The following is a 19,402-nucleotide window of genomic DNA, read 5'->3' on the forward strand; positions in this document are numbered from 1 at the left end:
ATCTCAACTCTGCAATTTTACTCCATTCTTCTTTGCAAAACTACTCAAGCTCTGTCAGGTTGCACATCCAGCCACTAATTCTCTATTGGATTGAGGTCCGGGCTTTGACTCAGCCACCCCAGAACATTCCCCTTGTTGTCTGTCAACCATTTCCGTTTAGCGTTCGCTGTATGCTTTGGGTCATTGTTTCACTGGAAAATAAATCTTCTGCCAAGCTGTAGTCCTCCTGCAGACTGAATAATACTGACCTCCAGGATTTCCCTACACTGTAAAAAAAAAGTCCTAATTTTACAGTAAATAACTTTGAATTTTTACAGTAGTTTTCTGCTTTTTTAAAAAAAAGTATAAAAAATTGTAAAAATACAGACATTGTCTGTAAATTAACAACATGCCTGTTATTTTAAGTATTAATCCAATAATTTTAAAAAGGTTTATTTTTCTTCTTTTTAAAGAAATTTTACTATATTAATTATGCATAATCTTTTCTTTTTTCTTCAATTACATACAAAATCCTGTAAAATTACAGCAACCAACTGTAAATAAATATGTAGCTTGTTCTTTAAAGGTCTGTGTCCATAATTACAATACAGTGTTTTTCTCTGTAATATTATGTTAAATCTTATTAGTTTTATATATATATATTTTTTTACTTTTACATTCCAATTCTGTAATTCTATGTATACCTTGTTATATCAAGGTCTCAATCTATAATAACAAATTGTTTTTCTCTGTACTATAATAGTTTATATATATATATATATATATATGCAAAGATTAAAAGTGGTGAAGCGTTGGGGGCGGGATGGAATGCGGTAACCACACTGAAACAACTGCTATTGGCTGTCACCATGTTGCTTTGATCATGATTGGTTAAAAAGACCGTCTGTCATCCAAGAAACTGGCCAATGACAACTGTGCGTGCCGTAGTTTCAAAATACAGGAGGACCGGTTAGTCTTATGCGGGAAAACGTCAGTGCTGCTACTTGGTTCGTCCTACCTGAATTATTAGGCTGGATGATTTCCCAGATTATTTTATTCCTGCCAGTCAATTTCTTATTTTGAGCAAATTCTACTTGTGAGATGTCACCGGGGAAGAAAACTGGAGAATGGACATGGTGGAAGGGGTCAGGCGGGATCTGTTTGGCTATCTGGACTTCACCCTAAAACATTATCCTGCTAGACTGTAGTAATTTAGGAAAAATATGCAAAATAACAGTATTTTTCTGCAGAAGAATTGATATTGTCAGTTTATTAAAGGTCTTAGGTTGTGTAAATTAAGAAAAATCCATGAAATAACAGTATTTCTTCATAGAATTATTGTCATTGTCAGTCTTTTGAAGCCGTTTGATCAAAGTAATTTAGAAAAAACAAAAAACATGTAGAATAATTGGCATTGTCAGCTTTTTGAAGGTTTTTGATTGCATTAATGAAGGTGAAAAATCTGTAAAATGACAGTATTTTTCCATAAAACATTTATTGAACATTTCTGTAAATTTAATGACTATGCACATCTTTTGCATTACAATCTTTTACCTTAATTTTACGTTTTTTGTTTGGCAGCTACTGCTGCCAGTCATTTGACCGTTTTTTTACGATTTTTTTTTTTTACAGTGTATATCTTGATGCATTCATTTTACCCTCTATCTTTACAAGCCTTCCAAGGCTGCCTGCTGAGAAGCATCCCCACAGCATGATGCTGCTACCACTGCGCTCCACAGTGAGGATGGTGCGTTTGTGGTGATGTGCAGTGTTTGGTGTCTGCCAAACATTTTCTGGTCTCATCAGACCAAAGAACTTCCTTCCACTTGACCATGGAGTCGCACACATGCTTTTAGGTCAACTCTATGAGTTTTCTTCAAAGCTGACTTTCTCGTTGCCACTCCCCCAAAAAGCTTTGTCTTGTGAAAAACTCAGGAAACAGTTGTTGTAGAGTCTCTCCCATCTCAGCTGCTGAAGCTTGTAACTCCTTCAGAGCAGTCATAGGTGCCTCTCTCACAGTGTGCCATTTTCCTTCCATGTTTTGAAAATTGATTAAACTCCTGAGAATTCCAGGTAAAATAAGTCAAAACGCCTATTCAGGTATACTCAGATTAAATCAAATGCTGTGTTTAATCCATTTAGAGAACAAGCACAAAGTGTCTTTAGAAAAGTAACACTCTGAAGTTTCTTCCCAATCAGTCAGACCCCCTGTAGATGCTACTGATATTGAGTATTCAACAAAAAACAAAATAGTTCTATCCTGTCTGAATGTGTATTGATAAAGAGAGGCCTATTAATGACTGAAACTGGGAGATATTAGCTAGAAAACTGGGCTGGACCAAAGCATGAAGACTTAGCTTGGTCAGGTTCAAAGATGATCACATAAAAGGAGTATTTAACACCTGTTTTAGTGAGGAAAAGCGCAGACATTTCCAACTGGAGACTCCATAAAGGATCAAGGTGGGCAGACATTTATCTATACAGCATTGCTAAGAATTACCCGGAAAAATACATTAACACAGCAAATATAGAGGACTATTGAGAACAACAATGGCAAATCTCTATGGATGTAATCCTGTTTTTGGACTAAATATCTGACTAGATTTAGACTGTGGGGACTCGTTCAGTTTTTGATGGAATATCATCATCAGGACAGGTGTGTGATGGTGAGCAGTGTCACTTCTATCCTGGTGGTTTTATCCTGGAATGGTGAAAATGCTCAGAATCCCGAGAGTCGGAGCTTATAACATGTTGAATTTACATTTTTAAAATTACTGAATAGTTACAAAAAAAACTGCCAGCCCAGTGGTGGGCCCTCAGATTTTTAAGGGGTTAAATGAACTCCAGAGGATGTTCAGAGCCTTGGAATTGTTTTGGTATCCATCTCCTGACTTACACTTTTCAATAACCTTTTCTCTGATTTGCTTGGAGTGTTCTTTTGTCTTCATGGTGTAATGGTAGCCAGGAAGACTGGTTAACAAGTGAGTCAGTCTGGCACCAACAGCATGCCCAAGCTGATCCAACTCGTGTTGTTTTAGTGATGCTTTTGGATGGTTTTAGTGATGTATTCTATTTATGTTTTAATTTGTTTTATGTGCTGTCCCCTGGATGTTAAAAAAGCCAAATCATATTGACCATTAAGATCCATAAAATCGACAAAAGTGTTAAACATCCAAGGGGGTGAGTACTTTTTGGAGGCATTGTATTCCCAAACTTAAGACATGGGTCATATGTCACACAAAATTATTAGCAAAATGTCACTTTAAGTTGATTTAACAAGGGAGAAATGTACTGCCTTAAAAAGCATAAAGTTATTGTTGATGTAATGACATCATTCATCATATAATTTGTACAATTTCTTCCTACTTTTATGTGTATGGACATAAAAGTTAGAAAACATCTGATTTAGGCTGGCTGTTTTGTCTCCTGACTGCATTGATCTTTACCTCACAGCATACATACAAATCACTTTTAATATTAGATGTAGTTTTTGTCTTTGCAGGTCTGAAATACAAATCTAATCCACCACTTTTATTAATTTATGATCCCCAGCCCTTGAAATATGGAAGTGGTGAATCCCTACGGAGCAAAGCAAAACAAAATGCTTCTGAGGAAATGCCAGGCTCAGCCTAAAAGCAGAGAAACCTTTCTTTGTCACGAAACACCAGACACATCATCTTCATCACCCAAGGCATAAGTGAGGCTTAATAATTTACATGATTTCAGGAGCTTCACTCCGGAAAAGAAATGGCGCTTTTCCACATTTAACTGCTTGGAAAAAAGTGACACCCACTCTAACAAAATGATGATAGCACATAATTATTACCTATGGCACTTTTAAAGGATGCCAGGTACGTTTTTTCCCCTTGGTTGTCAAAATGATGACATTTACAGAGTCTAGATGCTGTACACTTAAGGGATACTGAAAGATGAACTTCATCTTATGATTTTCCTTTCTCTCAAGAAACTGTTTTTGGCATTTAAAAAGAAAATGTTATTTCCTGGACAAATAAATCTGGGACTTCAGTGCAAAGTCAGACCTGAATTAAATAACCATCCATTTCCAGCCCATAAGCCGTACATTACACACAGGTTTCACACCAAAGAAAAGCCTATATAATGCTTACAATTTGTGTGAAAATTGAAATTTGAGCTTCATGTCCATTGCATTTCTGGTTAAATCTGCAGTGCCAAAATAAACACATCTCCATGGAGACATCTGGCTCAACCATCCTGTAACCAAGCCGATTCTAAAGGTGAGAGCTGTGCTTAACGGCTTCTCCATGCTTCCCAAACAGGCTGATTTAATCTGGTGGCGTGAAACATACCAAGCACTCTCTCTCCCAGTCCTCCCAGCTCCATGTAGGCGTTCTGGAAAGCATCCCTCCAGTTTTCATCGAGTGGATGCTCCTGGCCGTGGACCATAATGGTGCTGCACCTGTAGAGCATTCATTAAATTAAAAAATCAATCAGTGATATTGGCTGATGTGGAGCTAATAACGGAAGGAGGTTGATCTATGACACAGAGTTCAATAAAACAGGTCAATTATGCTTTTAGAGGAAATGCTGTTTGTGCTTTTTAATGCAAAAATAACAGCTAACGTGATTTAAATGACACTGAGAGCATGTCATAGACCTTTTGCACACACTGTGGATGGGCAGTATGCTGTAATATGGTAGCAGAGGGTATTGAAAAATAGCCTCAAGCACTGCTTAAATTACAGTCATGAGAAAATATGCTGCATATTGCTTTAATAAACGCCTTCAAAGTGGGTGTCCATTTCCAGCATCAGCACTGCTACCTGTGTGATGATGCTATAGAAGTGATGACAGCGGGTTGGACCCCCTGGGGGGCCCGAAGACACTTAATAGGGGTCGAAGCACACTGTCCCAAACAACAAATAGAAATTTTAAATGATTTAAAGTTGTACATTTGATCCATTGCTTAAAAATGTTCATCAAATGAGTTGAGCTTAAAATAAAATACAAGTTATTCGTGAAATTTGTGCTTAAATGTAAGTAATGTGTTCAAAAGCTCTCTGGAATGTAAATTTGTGTGTGATGCTCGTCATGCTAATACTTGGAGGTCATGGGATGACACAACAATGAACAGATCTTGGCACTTCTGTAAAAACCAACACCAGCAATGTGAGTCTAAAAGCACTAGAATTCTTCTTTCTGGTAAATCAGTGATGAGAAATGACTTGACAAACATTGTTAATAACCATACGTTCTGCAGCAGTAACATCAGGCACCTTAAACAATCAATAGTTTTTTAAAACTCATAATAAAGTCACAGTAAAGTCATTACCAGTGTGTGGCACATTTAAACACCTGTTAACCACTTTGTTTTGGGATATGTAGATGAAATTAATCGGTGCTTGTTGGGTTTTTTGGTGAAAAAGCATAACCTTGCAAAGCAGATGGATGTGCTAGAATGTCATCAGGCAAATTCATCTCGCACAGCTCCAATCCATTACGTTTGGGCCAAATCGAAAAATTCCCTGACCAGTCAGTGTCATTTGAGGACAACAAGGCAGTAGCTACAGGTGGGGTTAAGTTGTACTGTGAGTTGTTAGCAATGGCTGCCTCCAGCATAGCGGTTAGCTCAGCTGTAGCCATGTAGCGAGAGTTTAATCAGAGCTGGACTACATTTTTTAAGAAATAAAGAGTAAAGAACAGCACTGAAAGCTTTTCATGGCGGTAAAGACTTTCTTGCTCTTCTGCCGGCCTGCTTCGGTGTGAGTTTACAGTCATTATGGGGTTGAGGTGTATACAATGGCTACGGCCACGATAGCGATTAGCCTCGCTTTACAGAGATGTTTTTGTGTGTCTCACACTGCCCTGTTCAAACACTATGGCAGTGTTAGCTAGTATAGCTCAGATTAGCCCTGGAGCTGTCTATTCCCGTATTTGTTTAATCACTTTGACTGGTTTGTTATGAATGTGACGGACTGAACATTTGTCCTTCTGAGAATATCAAAGTCCTGTTGTTCCCCTTACACTTTATATGGGAGGTTTCCCAGATGAATGTGAAATTTATCCATGCAAAGGATAAATGAAGTAGTCTGTTAGGTTTGCTAACGTTGTCCGTAACTTCTTCAGTTTCCTCCATGAAGTCATGGATGGACAGGGCTCGCCATTTTTGCACAGTGCAAAAATGAACAATATTAACATCCTATCTTTCTCTGTAGAAAAACACAGAATAATACATGAGTGTTAATCTTGACAGTTAAAACAATGACTCAAAGGATCAGTCTGCTTATGATTTTTCATGAGGACAATGAGAATAAGAATAGCTAAAAAAAGATTGTAGATGATAAATTCTCTGACTAAAAGTCAGTTTGCTTTTTGTCAAGGAGACTCCTGTCCCCTCCATCAGATGTGTACGTAGGCAGGATGTGCTATACTTAGTCATAAATGGAGAATTCAAGGCTGTAGTAGCTACATTAATCAGTGGAATAAACATTAGTCTCAGCAGATATGTTTGTAATAACAAGACTGGGCTATCAAATCATTTTTTGTCTTCCTGCTGTGAATTTCACTGCCATGCTATGAGGTTGATGTGAAAGGAATGAGTGATGATCATGAATCGGACAGCTTAATGTGAACTGACAGGTTTTCAGAATGTCGCAGAGCGGCCAGTCCCAGGAAGTTGCTCGTTTCATCATTAATCTTTGGTCTGAACTGGGCTTTAGGAAAATTGGGGTTAGAACTACATTTGATTTCTACTTCCCTTTTCCCCTTTTCAAAATAAAATTGGTGATAAATGGAGCCTTTATAAAGTGCATTGCTATTGCTCTTCATTTCACTTAGTGTCCATATTTCAACTCATTTTTTTCACTTTTAAAGTGTTCTGATGTGATGAATAAATGTATTTTTAGCTTTAAAAATCAATCAGATGGACTAAATCTACCAAAGACTAATGCTCAATTTATATGCAGAAATCATCAATCTAGCTGAAAATCAGTCTTTTAGGCACATTCCCAGAAAGTTTAAAAGAGCTGAGGACTGTTCAGACACCAGCAACAGCCTCCAGGGAGTGAAGTCTAGATATGAAGGGCTCCCCTTGGAGTACAGGTGATAAAACCTAACCCCTCAATGATAAACACACATCAAACACAAATTTTCCTAAAGCTGGAATCTGCTGTGATGGTTTATTATCCTGATTTTTTTTAGTTATTTGCTTTAAAGGTATTTGCAGGGATGCTAAGATGTGTCAGCTTACAATACGTCACTTAGCAGACACTTTCATCCAAAGTGACTTACATCTGACAGGTAGACAGGTGCTCCAGGAGTTAAGGTGTAATCCACCCTTCAAATCTCAGAGACCTGGAGCAGTTTGCAAAAGAAGAGTGGTCCAAAATTCCAGCTGAGAGGTGTAAGAGGCTTGTTGATGATTGTAGGAAGCGATTGGTTTCAGTTATTTTTTCCCAAGGCTGTGCAACCAAATATTAAGATGAGGGTGCCAAAAATTTTGTCCAGCCCATTTTTTGAGTTTTGTGTAAAATTATTTTAATTTTGGCTTTTTTTTCTTCTGCTTTGAAAAATTCCAGGGGAGCCAATACTTCAGTCTGTGACTGTATATGTCCTATCTCTCCTAGCTGTCCTATCAAAGTAAGAGGAAAAAATCCCCCAAAATAATCTTTAAAATGGTCATCAAAATGCATTTCAGTAACGACAAACTCCTAAATCCATGTATTCGAAGCCTTTCTTCCTTGGCATGATGTGAGAGAAAACAATCCTATTTCCGCTTCCTGACTCTGAAACCCAAGCCCATTAATTCTCCCTAAAACTGGTCAAAAACACCTGATTTGTTTTTAATAAGGTGCTGGTTATTTTCCTAACAGCTGGGTTCTGTAGCTTTCAGCCAACACTGCTCACTGGAGTTTAAAGTGAATATGTTGGGGACTATCTCACCAGCAGATTAATAACACATTCGAAGCTTCAGTGAGTAATTATAGTAGCAGGAGAGCATACACACGATTGACTCAAAATAAACTACACTGTGTGTGTCATAGTGATGAAAGAGTGCATCACCACGGCAACAGCATGGTTAATTGATATCTGAAACGTTTTATACTTAAAGCTTTATGCTTTGTCAAGTTTCACATGGAGAGGACTTGTTACGAGGGTCAGTTCATGTTGTGTGTTTATGGGATTTCATAACAATAAAATCAACAAACACAGAAAAACATGAGCCTCTGAGGAGGGTTTAGCTTTTTTTCATTATACCACAGGGAGAAAATGAATCGTAAAAATTAAAAAAACACAAGAAAACATGTTGTGCAGCCGTGCTTGTAAGACACATAATCGATCCATTATTGATTTACCAACCTGTCCAAGATTCTCTCTGGTGCTCCCTTCATGACCAGAATATGACCAGAGGGATTGTCCTCCGATTCGTGGACGGAGAGCTGGGCGAAAAAAAGAGACAGATTGAGAAAAGAGGTAAGCATCTAACATGAGAGGATTGATTTTCAGATAACACTTTCTGCTCCTTGCTTGGCTTAAAAAGTTTCTGTTTTGGTAAGAGAACAGCTCACGCTATGATACTTCACAATAAATTAAATGCTAAAGCCAGCATTCATCTTTCAGCCTGCTGCCTGCGTCATGTGACTAGAAAAACCTTGATGCTAGCATGACCGAGTGCTCTATGGAAGCCATATGTATCCCCTGTGTTGAAGGAGCATTTATTCACACTCCTTCACATGTATTCCTGTGGTGTTACTCCTCGCCTCTGCTCCTCCCCCGCTGAAAACACAAACATGAGCGCGCACACGCTACCCCAGGTAATTTGTATCTGAGTCATAGCATATCTAATCTGAGACAACCAGAACTAAATTGCTTTTTTCTCTCTCTCTCTCAACACAGATGCTCCTATTTAAAGTCAGGAAACAGGTGCAATAAAATACATGCAGGAACTCCTTTGTTTGCTTCTGCATCACTGTTGGGTTATTCATTCACCGGTTCAATTCTCCAGACAGAGTGGGATTGACTTGGTGTGAAAATCAGAAATACTCCTCCCTGCATTAATTGCTGCCATGCCCTTGACTAAGGTGTTACATCTCCAAGTGTTCACTCTTTCATGGTTCAATATCAACTTTTTATTTCTGCCATGCTGCTGTCGACTCCTACAGGGGCTTACAAAGCTTAACTTAAGACCCTAAGAGGAGACTGCTGTTAACTATCCTGTGTAGCCAGAAACCCATATCACAAAGAAATTCATTATGTTGTCTTTGCTATTTATGTTATAGTTTTCACTTTGATATTCTATAAAAGGCAATAAAAAGCAGTTCCAATTTCAGTCTAACATTTTCTCCAATGTCTACAGCAGTGTTACTCAACCCTGCTCAAGCAAAGAGCCAAATTATTGAAAAATACCTTTGCAAGAGCCACAATGTAAGTGTCAAAAAGTGGCAAAAAGGGCTGAAAGTGAATAAAAAGGGGAAAGTAGGCATTACATGGCAAAAACTGAGTGAAAAGTGACATAAACGGGGAGGAAAAAGTGGCAAAAAAATGCAGGAAATGGCAAAAAATTAGTAGAGTAAAAGTAAAGTAAAAAAAGTAAAAAAAAAAAACAAGTGGCAAAAATGGTCAAAAAGCGACAAAAACATGGCAAAAAAGGAGTGAAAAATTACTAAGGCAGGCAAAAAGCATCAAAAAGGTAGCAAAAATGGGCAACAATGGGGGTGAAAGTGGCATATAATGGCAAAAGGTAGCTTAAATGTGTGAAAAGTGGGAAACAATGGCGAACAAGGGGGAAAAGTTGTAAATAGCAAAAAGCAGGATAAAAGGGGTTAAAACTGGTAAAAAGGGGAAAAAGAGCAAAAAGTGGCCAAAAAAAATTGCAAAAGTGGGCTGAAAGCTGTAGAAATAGATTACAGGTGGCAAAAAAAAAAAAAAAAATGGGAAAAGGGGCAAAAATGGGTGAAAAGGTGCAAAGTAGGCTTAAAATTGCAATAATTGGGTGAAAAAAATGGGAAGAAAAAAGGGCAGAAAGGATTGGATTGTGATATCAAATTGTAAAAAAAAAGGAAAATAGGGGGAAAAAATGCAAATAGGGGCAATGGAAATATATAGATTAAAAAATTAAGGTTGACAATTAAAGCCAAAAGCTTGGAAACAAATTGATCAATGGATAACTTCCGAGGTCATAGTTTCCCTTTTTTAAAGTTTTTTGCAGGAATATTTCAAATGCAGACATAAAAGAGCCACAAATCATTACAAAAAGAGCCAGGCATTGAGTAACACTGGTCTACAGCATGGAATAAATTTCACAGCCATTTGGGCAAATCAAGAAAGGACAGAAACTTTTACAAAGGAACTCAGAGGATGGTTGTACAAATGCTCTGTGTAATTGTAGGAGAAACAAAACCAAGATGAGGTAGGCAACGAAAATTACATAAAGCGAGCTTGACAAGCTGTTGCCATGTCAATAGATAATTCATTTTTTCCCCTTTTTTTACAGACGTATTTTGGCTTCTTATGCCTTTGTGGATCGAGCAGACATAAGTAGAAAAGTATCCACAGGCCTGACTAGAACCTCAGCTGCCTGCATGCATGCATAGCCTAAGTAACCTGACATGATTTCTTTGGACTCATCTGTACTAAGTAGACTCTCAGGACAGCCAAGTTGCTCTTGGATGATCAGAGCCACCCTTGTTTTCTGGGTTAAAGCCGCTACAGTCCGGCCGCAGATTGATCCTGCCAGCAGCTGTGGTGACTGTGGATCAGTAGGTAGAGTCAGTCGTCTCACAAAGTTGTGAGTTTGATTCCCAGCTCCTGCAGTCACATATCGATGTGTCCTTGGGCAAGACCACATTTTGCTCCCACTGCTGCATCAGTGGTGTGTCAGTGTGTATGGAAGCATACAAATGGGACCAGCTAATACTGATGGCCAATTCTCCATAGCAACCTCTGCCCTTGGGAGGTCCACAGCACAACCAGGAGTGTGTGGCAATGAGCAACTGTGCACTAAAAGTCTGGACTTTTGTTATTTTGTTATTTTTCCATGTCCCTGGTAATATGCAAAGACATCCAGGACCTGCCTAGAGTTGTGTCAATCACAAGAACTATTTGCAAAGCACACAGGGAGATTATAACATGAACTCAACCTATTAAAGCCTATTGTATCACATTTGAGTCACATTTTTATGAGACCTCTATCTAATCAACACAATCAATACATTACTTAAAAACCTTTTGAATACAATCTGATAAAAGAACGTTTCCAAGCATGCCTGATGTATCAACTTCGATCCAAAAAATATCTGTGAAATTTTATGGCAATTTTTCTCTTTTTTCATTTTGGTAAGAGGTTAAATAAACATTTCAGTTTCAAAAAACGAGAATTTCCTGGCTTTTATTTGAGTTACCATGCTTTAAGGGGTTAACCATGGAAAAAAGAACTTGTTATTGATTGAAATAGGAGAACTGTTAAAAGGGAGATGTTTGATAACCCAAGGTGGAGATGACGTTTGACTTGTCCACTGAGCTGTCTGCATGTTTTTTTAGAGCTTATGGAGACATGAATCAGCAGTGGTGGACTTATTTAACATCTGCAGGTACGCTGCTGTGGCTCAACAAAAATGTGCTGGAAGGACGATGAAGGATGCACTGCAATTTAAAAAATTAACACACTAATCATGGTGTTAATCCAATCATGATTAATGCTGACAGCACTGGCACATTTACAAAATAAAGTTTGGGACATCTAGGAGACATTATCTTTTATCCTCTGAGGTGCTTTCAAAAGTGTTGAAAGGAGCACTGATAAAAAGATCAGACACTAACATGAGCACACACATGTGAGTTTGGTGTAAAATTTAAGGGTCCATACTTGTAGATTTGAAAACATGGCTGCTGTTTACCACACAGAGTATAAACCCCACTTTCTACAGGATTAGTACTACCTGGGAACCTGTAAGTGATTTAGCAATTACCCCCTGACATCATTGTTTGGTGCGACACATCCACAGTGGCAAAGTCTGTAATTAACTCGAAGTTTACTGACATTTCTGACTGACACGTTGAGGCCCTGCATGACAGCAAGAATTCATTAACGCAGCGCTCGTCTTGTTTTTATTTCCATACTAAAAGCCAGCATGGTGCACCCTGTGTTTAGTTGTGCCTTCATGTACACGTACTGTCAGCACTAAAAGGATTTGGATTTGAGCCTATTTAAACATAGAAAATGTTCCATACTGCATGCTGCAAAGCATGTCCTCCTTCTAATCACTCTCAGACATCTGTTTTTTTCTGGTGAATTTTAGTTAGCTCTCTTTGAATAGGTCTCCATGCTGTGTAGCAGGATGAACAAGCTGAATTTGCTGCCAAAGTGCTGTTAAAACCTTTTTTTTTCAATGTCCAACACAGCTTCTATTATTCCTGACCAGAAAAAAGGGCAGAAGAAGCCACGGACACCTCCTTAAAAAATAATTGCAACCCCAAATGACTGAGATGCCTGTTCAAAATACCATTAAGAGATTTGTGTTTGCTGAAAGTAGTTAGAGAATAATTTGCCCTTGGGTTTTAACATTACAAATTACTGATAGTCTACATTCATACTGCAGACTAAAGTGAACCAAACCCATCAGTTTTGCACATACATGACTCAGACATCATGTTATATGACAGTCAGAACTGCACATAGACACTGATCTTTTCAAATCAGATCTGAGTCACAGTCATATGTGGAACCAAATCAAATACAGGTCAGTTTTGTTGCAATGTGACCTGAGAGAGAATTCATGTGATCTTGATGTCTCTCTCTCTCTTGAAGGGACATTCATCAGAGCACTGAGCCTGAAGGACAGGTGGGACTGCAGGTCCTATATTCACAAAAAAACAAACATTCAGGACAGCTCTGGTGGAGGTAGCGGGGCAGTAAAGTGTTACACATTTTTTGAGGTGTCACTACCATACTAGCAAAACTTGAGGGCTCATTTCACAAACAACTAGTGGGATCAGACCCATTTGTAACTTTTACCCATCAATTCCAAATGCCCCCCTGCCTCTTGAAACAGATTCAGTGACTTCAAACGTGGCATTATGATAGGTGTAGCCTTTGCAATAAGGCGGTTCATGAAATTTCATCTGGCTCCACAACACTTCAACTAACAGAACATAAGTAATAGTCGTAGATAAAGTTAAGTTGCACTTTAAGGAGGCCAGCAAGGGGTAGCCCAGGGTTCCATCCTTGGACTGTTTCTTTTTACACAGGGAAAATTGAAATTGTAAAATACATATGTACGCAGATGATGCAGTTTTATACTGCACTGAACCCTCCAACAGTCAAGTCCTCTCACAGCGACAGACTGGGTTTAACTTTTTTCCAGCAAGCTCTTGTTCATCATAAACTAATGCTGAATCCTAAAAAAAAAGTTTAAAAAAAAGAAAAATATTTGATCCTGTCTAGACAGAACATTGAGCCCACTGTTGCGGTGTTGACCACATTACATGATGTTAACACTGAATGCGTCCGATAGTTCAATTGGCTTTTAATCAGGGTCTTTTAGGTCTCATGTTTCAAGTGTAATTGGGAAAATAAGGCCATCAGCATGCTCATTGGTAAACTTCCTCCTTACCTGATTCTCCTGTCTACGATCATTTCAAGTTGTACAACCAGATCGTAAATGGGGTAAGATTGCATTTAGCGTTGCTGCTCCCATCATGTGGAATAATTTCCAAATAACCACAAAGCTGCCTTTTTGTATCTTAAGGTGCTTTAAAAGAGCTAACGTCTGAACTGCTCATGGAAGGGAATTGCAATTATTTTAACATATAAAACAATGAAGAATGACTGTTAGGATGTATGTAACCATCTCTGACTTTTTATTGGTAGTTCTGGTGCTGACTACAGAGGTACTGGGCATTTATTGCTTTAGCAAGCCTATACCTGATCTGTGTTTAAAAGATATCACAAACAGGGCCACTTAGGAATGTAGCTGCAGTATCAATGTCAAAATATGAGCTTTAAAGCCAGGTTCAGAGAAACAAAGGACAAAAACCAATGCAGGGTTCATGGCGGCCTTATTTCAATGGCCTTGCTCATGTTTCGGGTGATAAACCCCGCTATCAGCAGTTAAAGATGCATGATAACTGTGTCAAAGGAGGTGAAAAGGAGCCTGAAACTCCAGAGAGTGGACCCCATTCAGCTGGCTGCCATAATATTGACTTGGAAACCGTTAGGTTAACAAGCTGCCTCTCAGCTGATTATAGAGCAGATAACATTTACTTCACTCTTAAGTCAGCCAGACAAGTCCTCCGAATCTTACGGGAACCGTGCTGTTTGTGACACCTTAAGTGTTGTTTTGTTGTGCATTGGGGTCAGTCTATAACTGTGACATGCTGACATGGGAATCTGAGACAGGACACATTTTTACATTTTTGTGATCGTTCAAAAAAAAAAGGACCTGAGCAATAGATCTTGATTGAGCTTGATCAATGCTTTGACTATCTAACTAAAGGTCTTTTTGGAGTAGTTTCAGCCAGTTTGTTCTTCTTCCTTTAGCCAAAGCTTCTCATCGTTGCAACTTCTATCTTTTACATCCTGGCATGATGAGAACTCCAGAGGAACAGATTTCCCAAATATGTCTCAGCATGGCTGTAAACATCTCAAACAAAGAAGATTTTTGTCTCCCAACAGAACATCCTCAGAGCTGCCAAAATGAACACTTCTACAGCTTCCAGACAATGTTGTGTTTGTGGCCTGTTGGGCAGATTCCAAGTTTAAATGTGCGAGCAGTACAAATGTAAAGCAGGGTGTCGCTGGTAAAGAGCATGCGTGTTCAGGCTGCTTTCTCTGGATGAAAAGGTTAAAAATGAATATGCATGATTCTTTCATAACAAGTAAGAAAAGGAAATGATTTTCATAAATTGGAAATGCATTCACTAGGATTAGTTTTAAGTGCACTATTACATTTATTATAAAAATAAACTTTCTGAAAAAGCAGCTTAACCCACTGAGCACTTTTTTGGCTTAAAACCATCTGTTTGTGTTATCTATCAGTTATGGTCCAAATCACAACATACAGTGTTTAAATTCTACATTTTTTGTTGGAAACATGTGTCACAGATGCCCTATACAGGTTAAAATTCAATTTAACTGATTTTTTTTTTTTTTTTTAATTTGCTTTTCATTGGCATTTTAATGTGAAATAGATTACTGGGTGGAGGAGGTTCTGCTCAAAAGATGCTCCCTTAGTTAGTCTAGCAGCATGCTTTGACTTCCAGGGAGCACATGGCTAGAAACCCCATATGGACAGATACATTATGACAATGCATACTGTTAACAACAAGATTAGGTCAAAAGCAATTAATCCATAGTGGCAGGAATCTGAATATTTTAATTTTTTTATGTTTTATCTAACCTTTATTTAACCAGAGAAAGACCCATTGAGATCGACATCTCTTTTACACAGGGGACCTGGCCAAGAGGTCAGCCGCACACATCAATAAATAATACATATGAGGGTGCAACAGGCTTGATGCTATAACGGAGGAGGCTGGGGTGGAAGAGGTTAAGCTTTGCCAGCAGCAGTGTGGTGCATCAGCATTAATCCAAGCAGGGACTAGTGAGACGTACGCCATAATAAAATGGACCGCTGTGTTGAGAGAAAGAGCAGTGATTGTCTGTGAAGCTGGGGGGCGATAGTTAGGATCAGCTGCCATCAGCACATCTTGGCTCAGTGTTTGACTACCGTGTCCTGCATCAACTAATGCTAAGCTTCATTTCTCTGCCTTGTAAATTTCCTTTGTTTCCCTTGTTAAAAATATGACATCTGCCCGTTTGTTTTGAATGCAGATGAACAGAAGTGTGGCACTTTCTTTTGACAAGCCTGGCAGCTGTAAGCCAAAGAGTTGCACCTTCATGTTGCTGCAAACCAGAGCATATTTCAGACACAGATATACTGTAGACATTCTGGATGCACAGTTATATCAACTCTGTATGAAAGCTAAGTAAGGAAATGGGAATAAAATCAAGGAAATATCTCTGTTTGACAATCCTGATTCCTTGTCATCTACCTTTTCCTTGTTCCTCATCTATCAGAGAAGAAAAACAGGAATGAGGCAATGGGGCACAGAAGTGACACCACATCACACCACATGGTAATGCATTGCTTGCATGCTGTCAGGATACATTAGGAACCAGTGTATTTAAACTGGGTTTGTGTAATTAGGACATGGTGTTACTCAGTTGACATATGTTATGTTGACTATATCTGCAGATTCACAGGCCTCTGTATCAGCTCACATCATGCATTGGTACTTTCTCTTCAGAAATCCTAATTAGAACGCGACTGCTGTTTTGTATGTCCACACATGAATACATCATCGTCTTTTTCTTTAGTTTCTCTCAGCTGTGTTTGTCGTCTCTTGTAGTTTTGTTTCTCTGTGACACTAAGGCTGGTAAAATCCAGCATGTTTGTCCTCTGTTTGCCTTGTACTTGTGGCAGAGTTGACTAAAAAATTACTTACCATATCTTAATCTTCTTACTTACTAATTCTCATTGTGGAATCAACATTTAAGGGTTTCTCCAAATACAGCGAACAGGGCTTGACTTGGGAAACTCAGCGAATGGGCTACATCCACGGTTCAGTTAAGAGAGCTGGATACACCCTTGGACAAGATGTCACCCTTATTCCTTTGAAAGCTACTCAGTGGTAAATGAAGCCAAAAATGTTCGACTTAATTATCCAGATCAAGCAAATAGCCTTGGTGTCGTGAGGCCAACAGAGCATGCAAACTCGTGTTTCTTTAACCCCACTTATAACTCTGATGCATTATATTGCAGAAAACAACTCAGGCTTTTTAAATAAGGGCTATTTTGATGGCTCATAATGAGATGTTAATGCTCTTTAAAAAATGTATCCACTGATTAACTGACACCTCTTTCACAGTGGAAGTGAATGGAAGTCTCTCTGGGCCAGTGAGCTTTGCTTGGCATGTGGTGGCTGTAATTACTTGGTTTTGGGGACTATGTCAAATTGGCTTCAGAGCCTCATGTACTTACTGGGAGCATTGTTTTTCACCACTATCTGTGTATCTCACTTCTCAGAGGAAACAAAGCAGCCAGAATGAGGTGTAGCTTCAGCAGAGTTTACACAGAAATCAGCACAAACATGAGGAGGAGGAGGTGTGTTTTAAATGCTTTGGAACAAGACTGGCATGAACAATCAGAAAATAAACTATAATTTCCTGGAGTTGCCTCTCACACTTTCTGCTTTCCATGACCAACAATGGCTGAGCCAAAAGGAGATGAAACTGACTTAAACTTTAGATAGCAACATATGAATCATAAAACATACAAAGAAAACAGCAACTTAAAAATCTAAATCTATCTGGATTTCATTATAAAATTAAAATTAAAGACAACTATGCTGTTCCTGTGCCTCCTTAGCCTCTTGTAACTCCGTGTAACTCGTTTTTTTTTTTTTTTTTTGACAAAAAAGAAAATACAAAAACTCTTCTTCAATGTCAACATGAAAACAGATTTCTACAAAGTAATGGCAATCAAATCAGAATATGTGATGTAAAATAAGTGACTGCATTAATATTCACCCCCTTCAAGTTAGTATTTAGTTGATGCACATTTGGCTGCAATCACAGCACTGCACATCTGGACACTACAATTTAACTCCATTCTTCTTTGCAAAAGTGACCAAACTCTATCAGGTTGCACTGGGAGAAGGCATGAACAGCTCTTTTCAAGTCCAGTCACAAATTCTCTGTTGTAATAAGGTCATGGCTTTGACTCAGCCACTCTAGAACATTCACCTTGTTGTCTTTAAACCATTTCTATGTAGTTGTCTCCGTATGCTTCAGCTCATTGTCTTACTTTAAAAAAAAAATCTTTCTCTTGCAGACTGAATAAGATTGTCCTCCCGGATTTTCCTATATTTTGCCACATCCATTTTCCCCCTCGACCTTCACAAGCCTACCAGGACTGGCTGCCAAGAAGCATCCCCACAGCATGATGCTGCCACCACTATGCTGCAGTGGGGAAGGTGGGTTTGTAGTGATGTGCAGTGTTTGGTGTCAGTCAATCGCTCATCAGACCAAAGAATTTCCTTCCATTTGACCTTGGAGTCTCCCACATGCCTTTGGGCGAACGTTAGGTGAGATTTAATGGGTTGTCTTAAACAACAGCTTTCTCTTTGCCACTCTCCCATAAGGCTTTGACTGGTGAAGAACCCAGGCAACAGCTGTTGTATGCAGAGTCTCAGCTGCTGAAGCTTGTAACTCCCTCAGAATCATAGGTGTCTTGGTGGCCTCTCTTACTAGTCTCCTTCTTGCACAGTCACTCAGTTTGTGAGGATGGTCTGATCTAGGCAGATTTACACATGTGCCACATTCCTTACATTTCTTGATGATGGATTTAACTGAACTCTGGGGGATGTTCTGTACTTTGGAAATTTGTCTTATCCATCCCTTGACTTAGACCTCCCAATAACTTTTTCTCTGAGATGCTTGGAGTGTTCTTTTGTCTTCATGGTATAATGGTAGCCAGGAAAACTGATTACCAGTGACTGGACCTTCCAGGTGTTTTTATACTACAATCATTGAGACACATTCACAGCACTTAGGTGATCCTGATTTCACCAATTGTCAGAAAATAGAACTAACTGGCTGGGCCTCTGTTGAATTAGGTCAATCAGTTTAAAAGGGGTGAGTATCTATGCAATCTCCTATTTCACCTTGCATATTTTTGTTTGACAGTATTTACATTAAAGAAATGTCTTCGTTTGTTAATGTCAAAAAATCAATAAAAGGGTAAAACTATATTACTATATAATATTTTTTATAGGCACTGTTTATCCATACATAGCCATTAATTATATAAGCATCAGCAATGCCTTCGACCCTGTCTGCTTTCACTTACATAGGATTTTGAAAACAGCACAGAGAAGTTGAGGTGATAAAAAGCTGCTGGTTGTCTTATTTCTGGTTGCTACTGCGTGAAACTTTTCCTTTTCATGTGTTTTCTTATTCTGCTTCTTTTTAGTCTGTGAGGAACTTGCGGTTAGCAAATAGATAAGAGCTTTATCTCAATCTGGATCAGGGTGTGAATACCATGAGGAAGCTGAGTGATTTTGTCTTTTTCTCCATTCTACTGTACCAATTGTGCGAGTTTGTGCACCAAACTGTGATGTGTGAACCATGATGGTTTGGTACTTGGAAGTATGATACACCATTAGTGAGCAGTTAACAGCACGGCTAACACACTATCAGCAAAGACCCAGACAAGCTGATGTGAGACGTTAAGGCTCTAATTGGGTGCTATGGGACTCATTCACCAGTATCTTACCAAGATTTTTCTTGAATTCTTTGTTCACAACATCCAGATAAAGGTCTTAAACAGACTCATGAAACTATTACTAAATTCTTCACACCATAAGTTCATCCGTCCTTCTCCCG

At 38.7% G+C, this 19,402-nt stretch overlaps 1 protein-coding gene across 1 annotated transcript in view; it reads right to left on the minus strand.

Annotated features, from left to right (window-relative positions):
- The window catches only part of atp1a2a (ATPase Na+/K+ transporting subunit alpha 2a), a 113,660-nt gene that overhangs the window by 35,578 nt on the left and 58,680 nt on the right, over positions 1-19,402 (minus strand). The window contains exons 12-13 of the mRNA XM_041802864.1: positions 8,317-8,396; positions 4,308-4,417 (exon numbers count right to left, since the gene is read on the minus strand). Coding sequence (XP_041658798.1) covers positions 4,308-4,417; positions 8,317-8,396 — 190 coding nt within the window. The remainder of the gene's footprint in view (positions 1-4,307; positions 4,418-8,316; positions 8,397-19,402) is intronic.

This window comes from Cheilinus undulatus, linkage group 13, assembly GCF_018320785.1.
Source record: "Cheilinus undulatus linkage group 13, ASM1832078v1, whole genome shotgun sequence".
Taxonomy (NCBI): domain Eukaryota; kingdom Metazoa; phylum Chordata; class Actinopteri; order Labriformes; family Labridae; genus Cheilinus; species Cheilinus undulatus.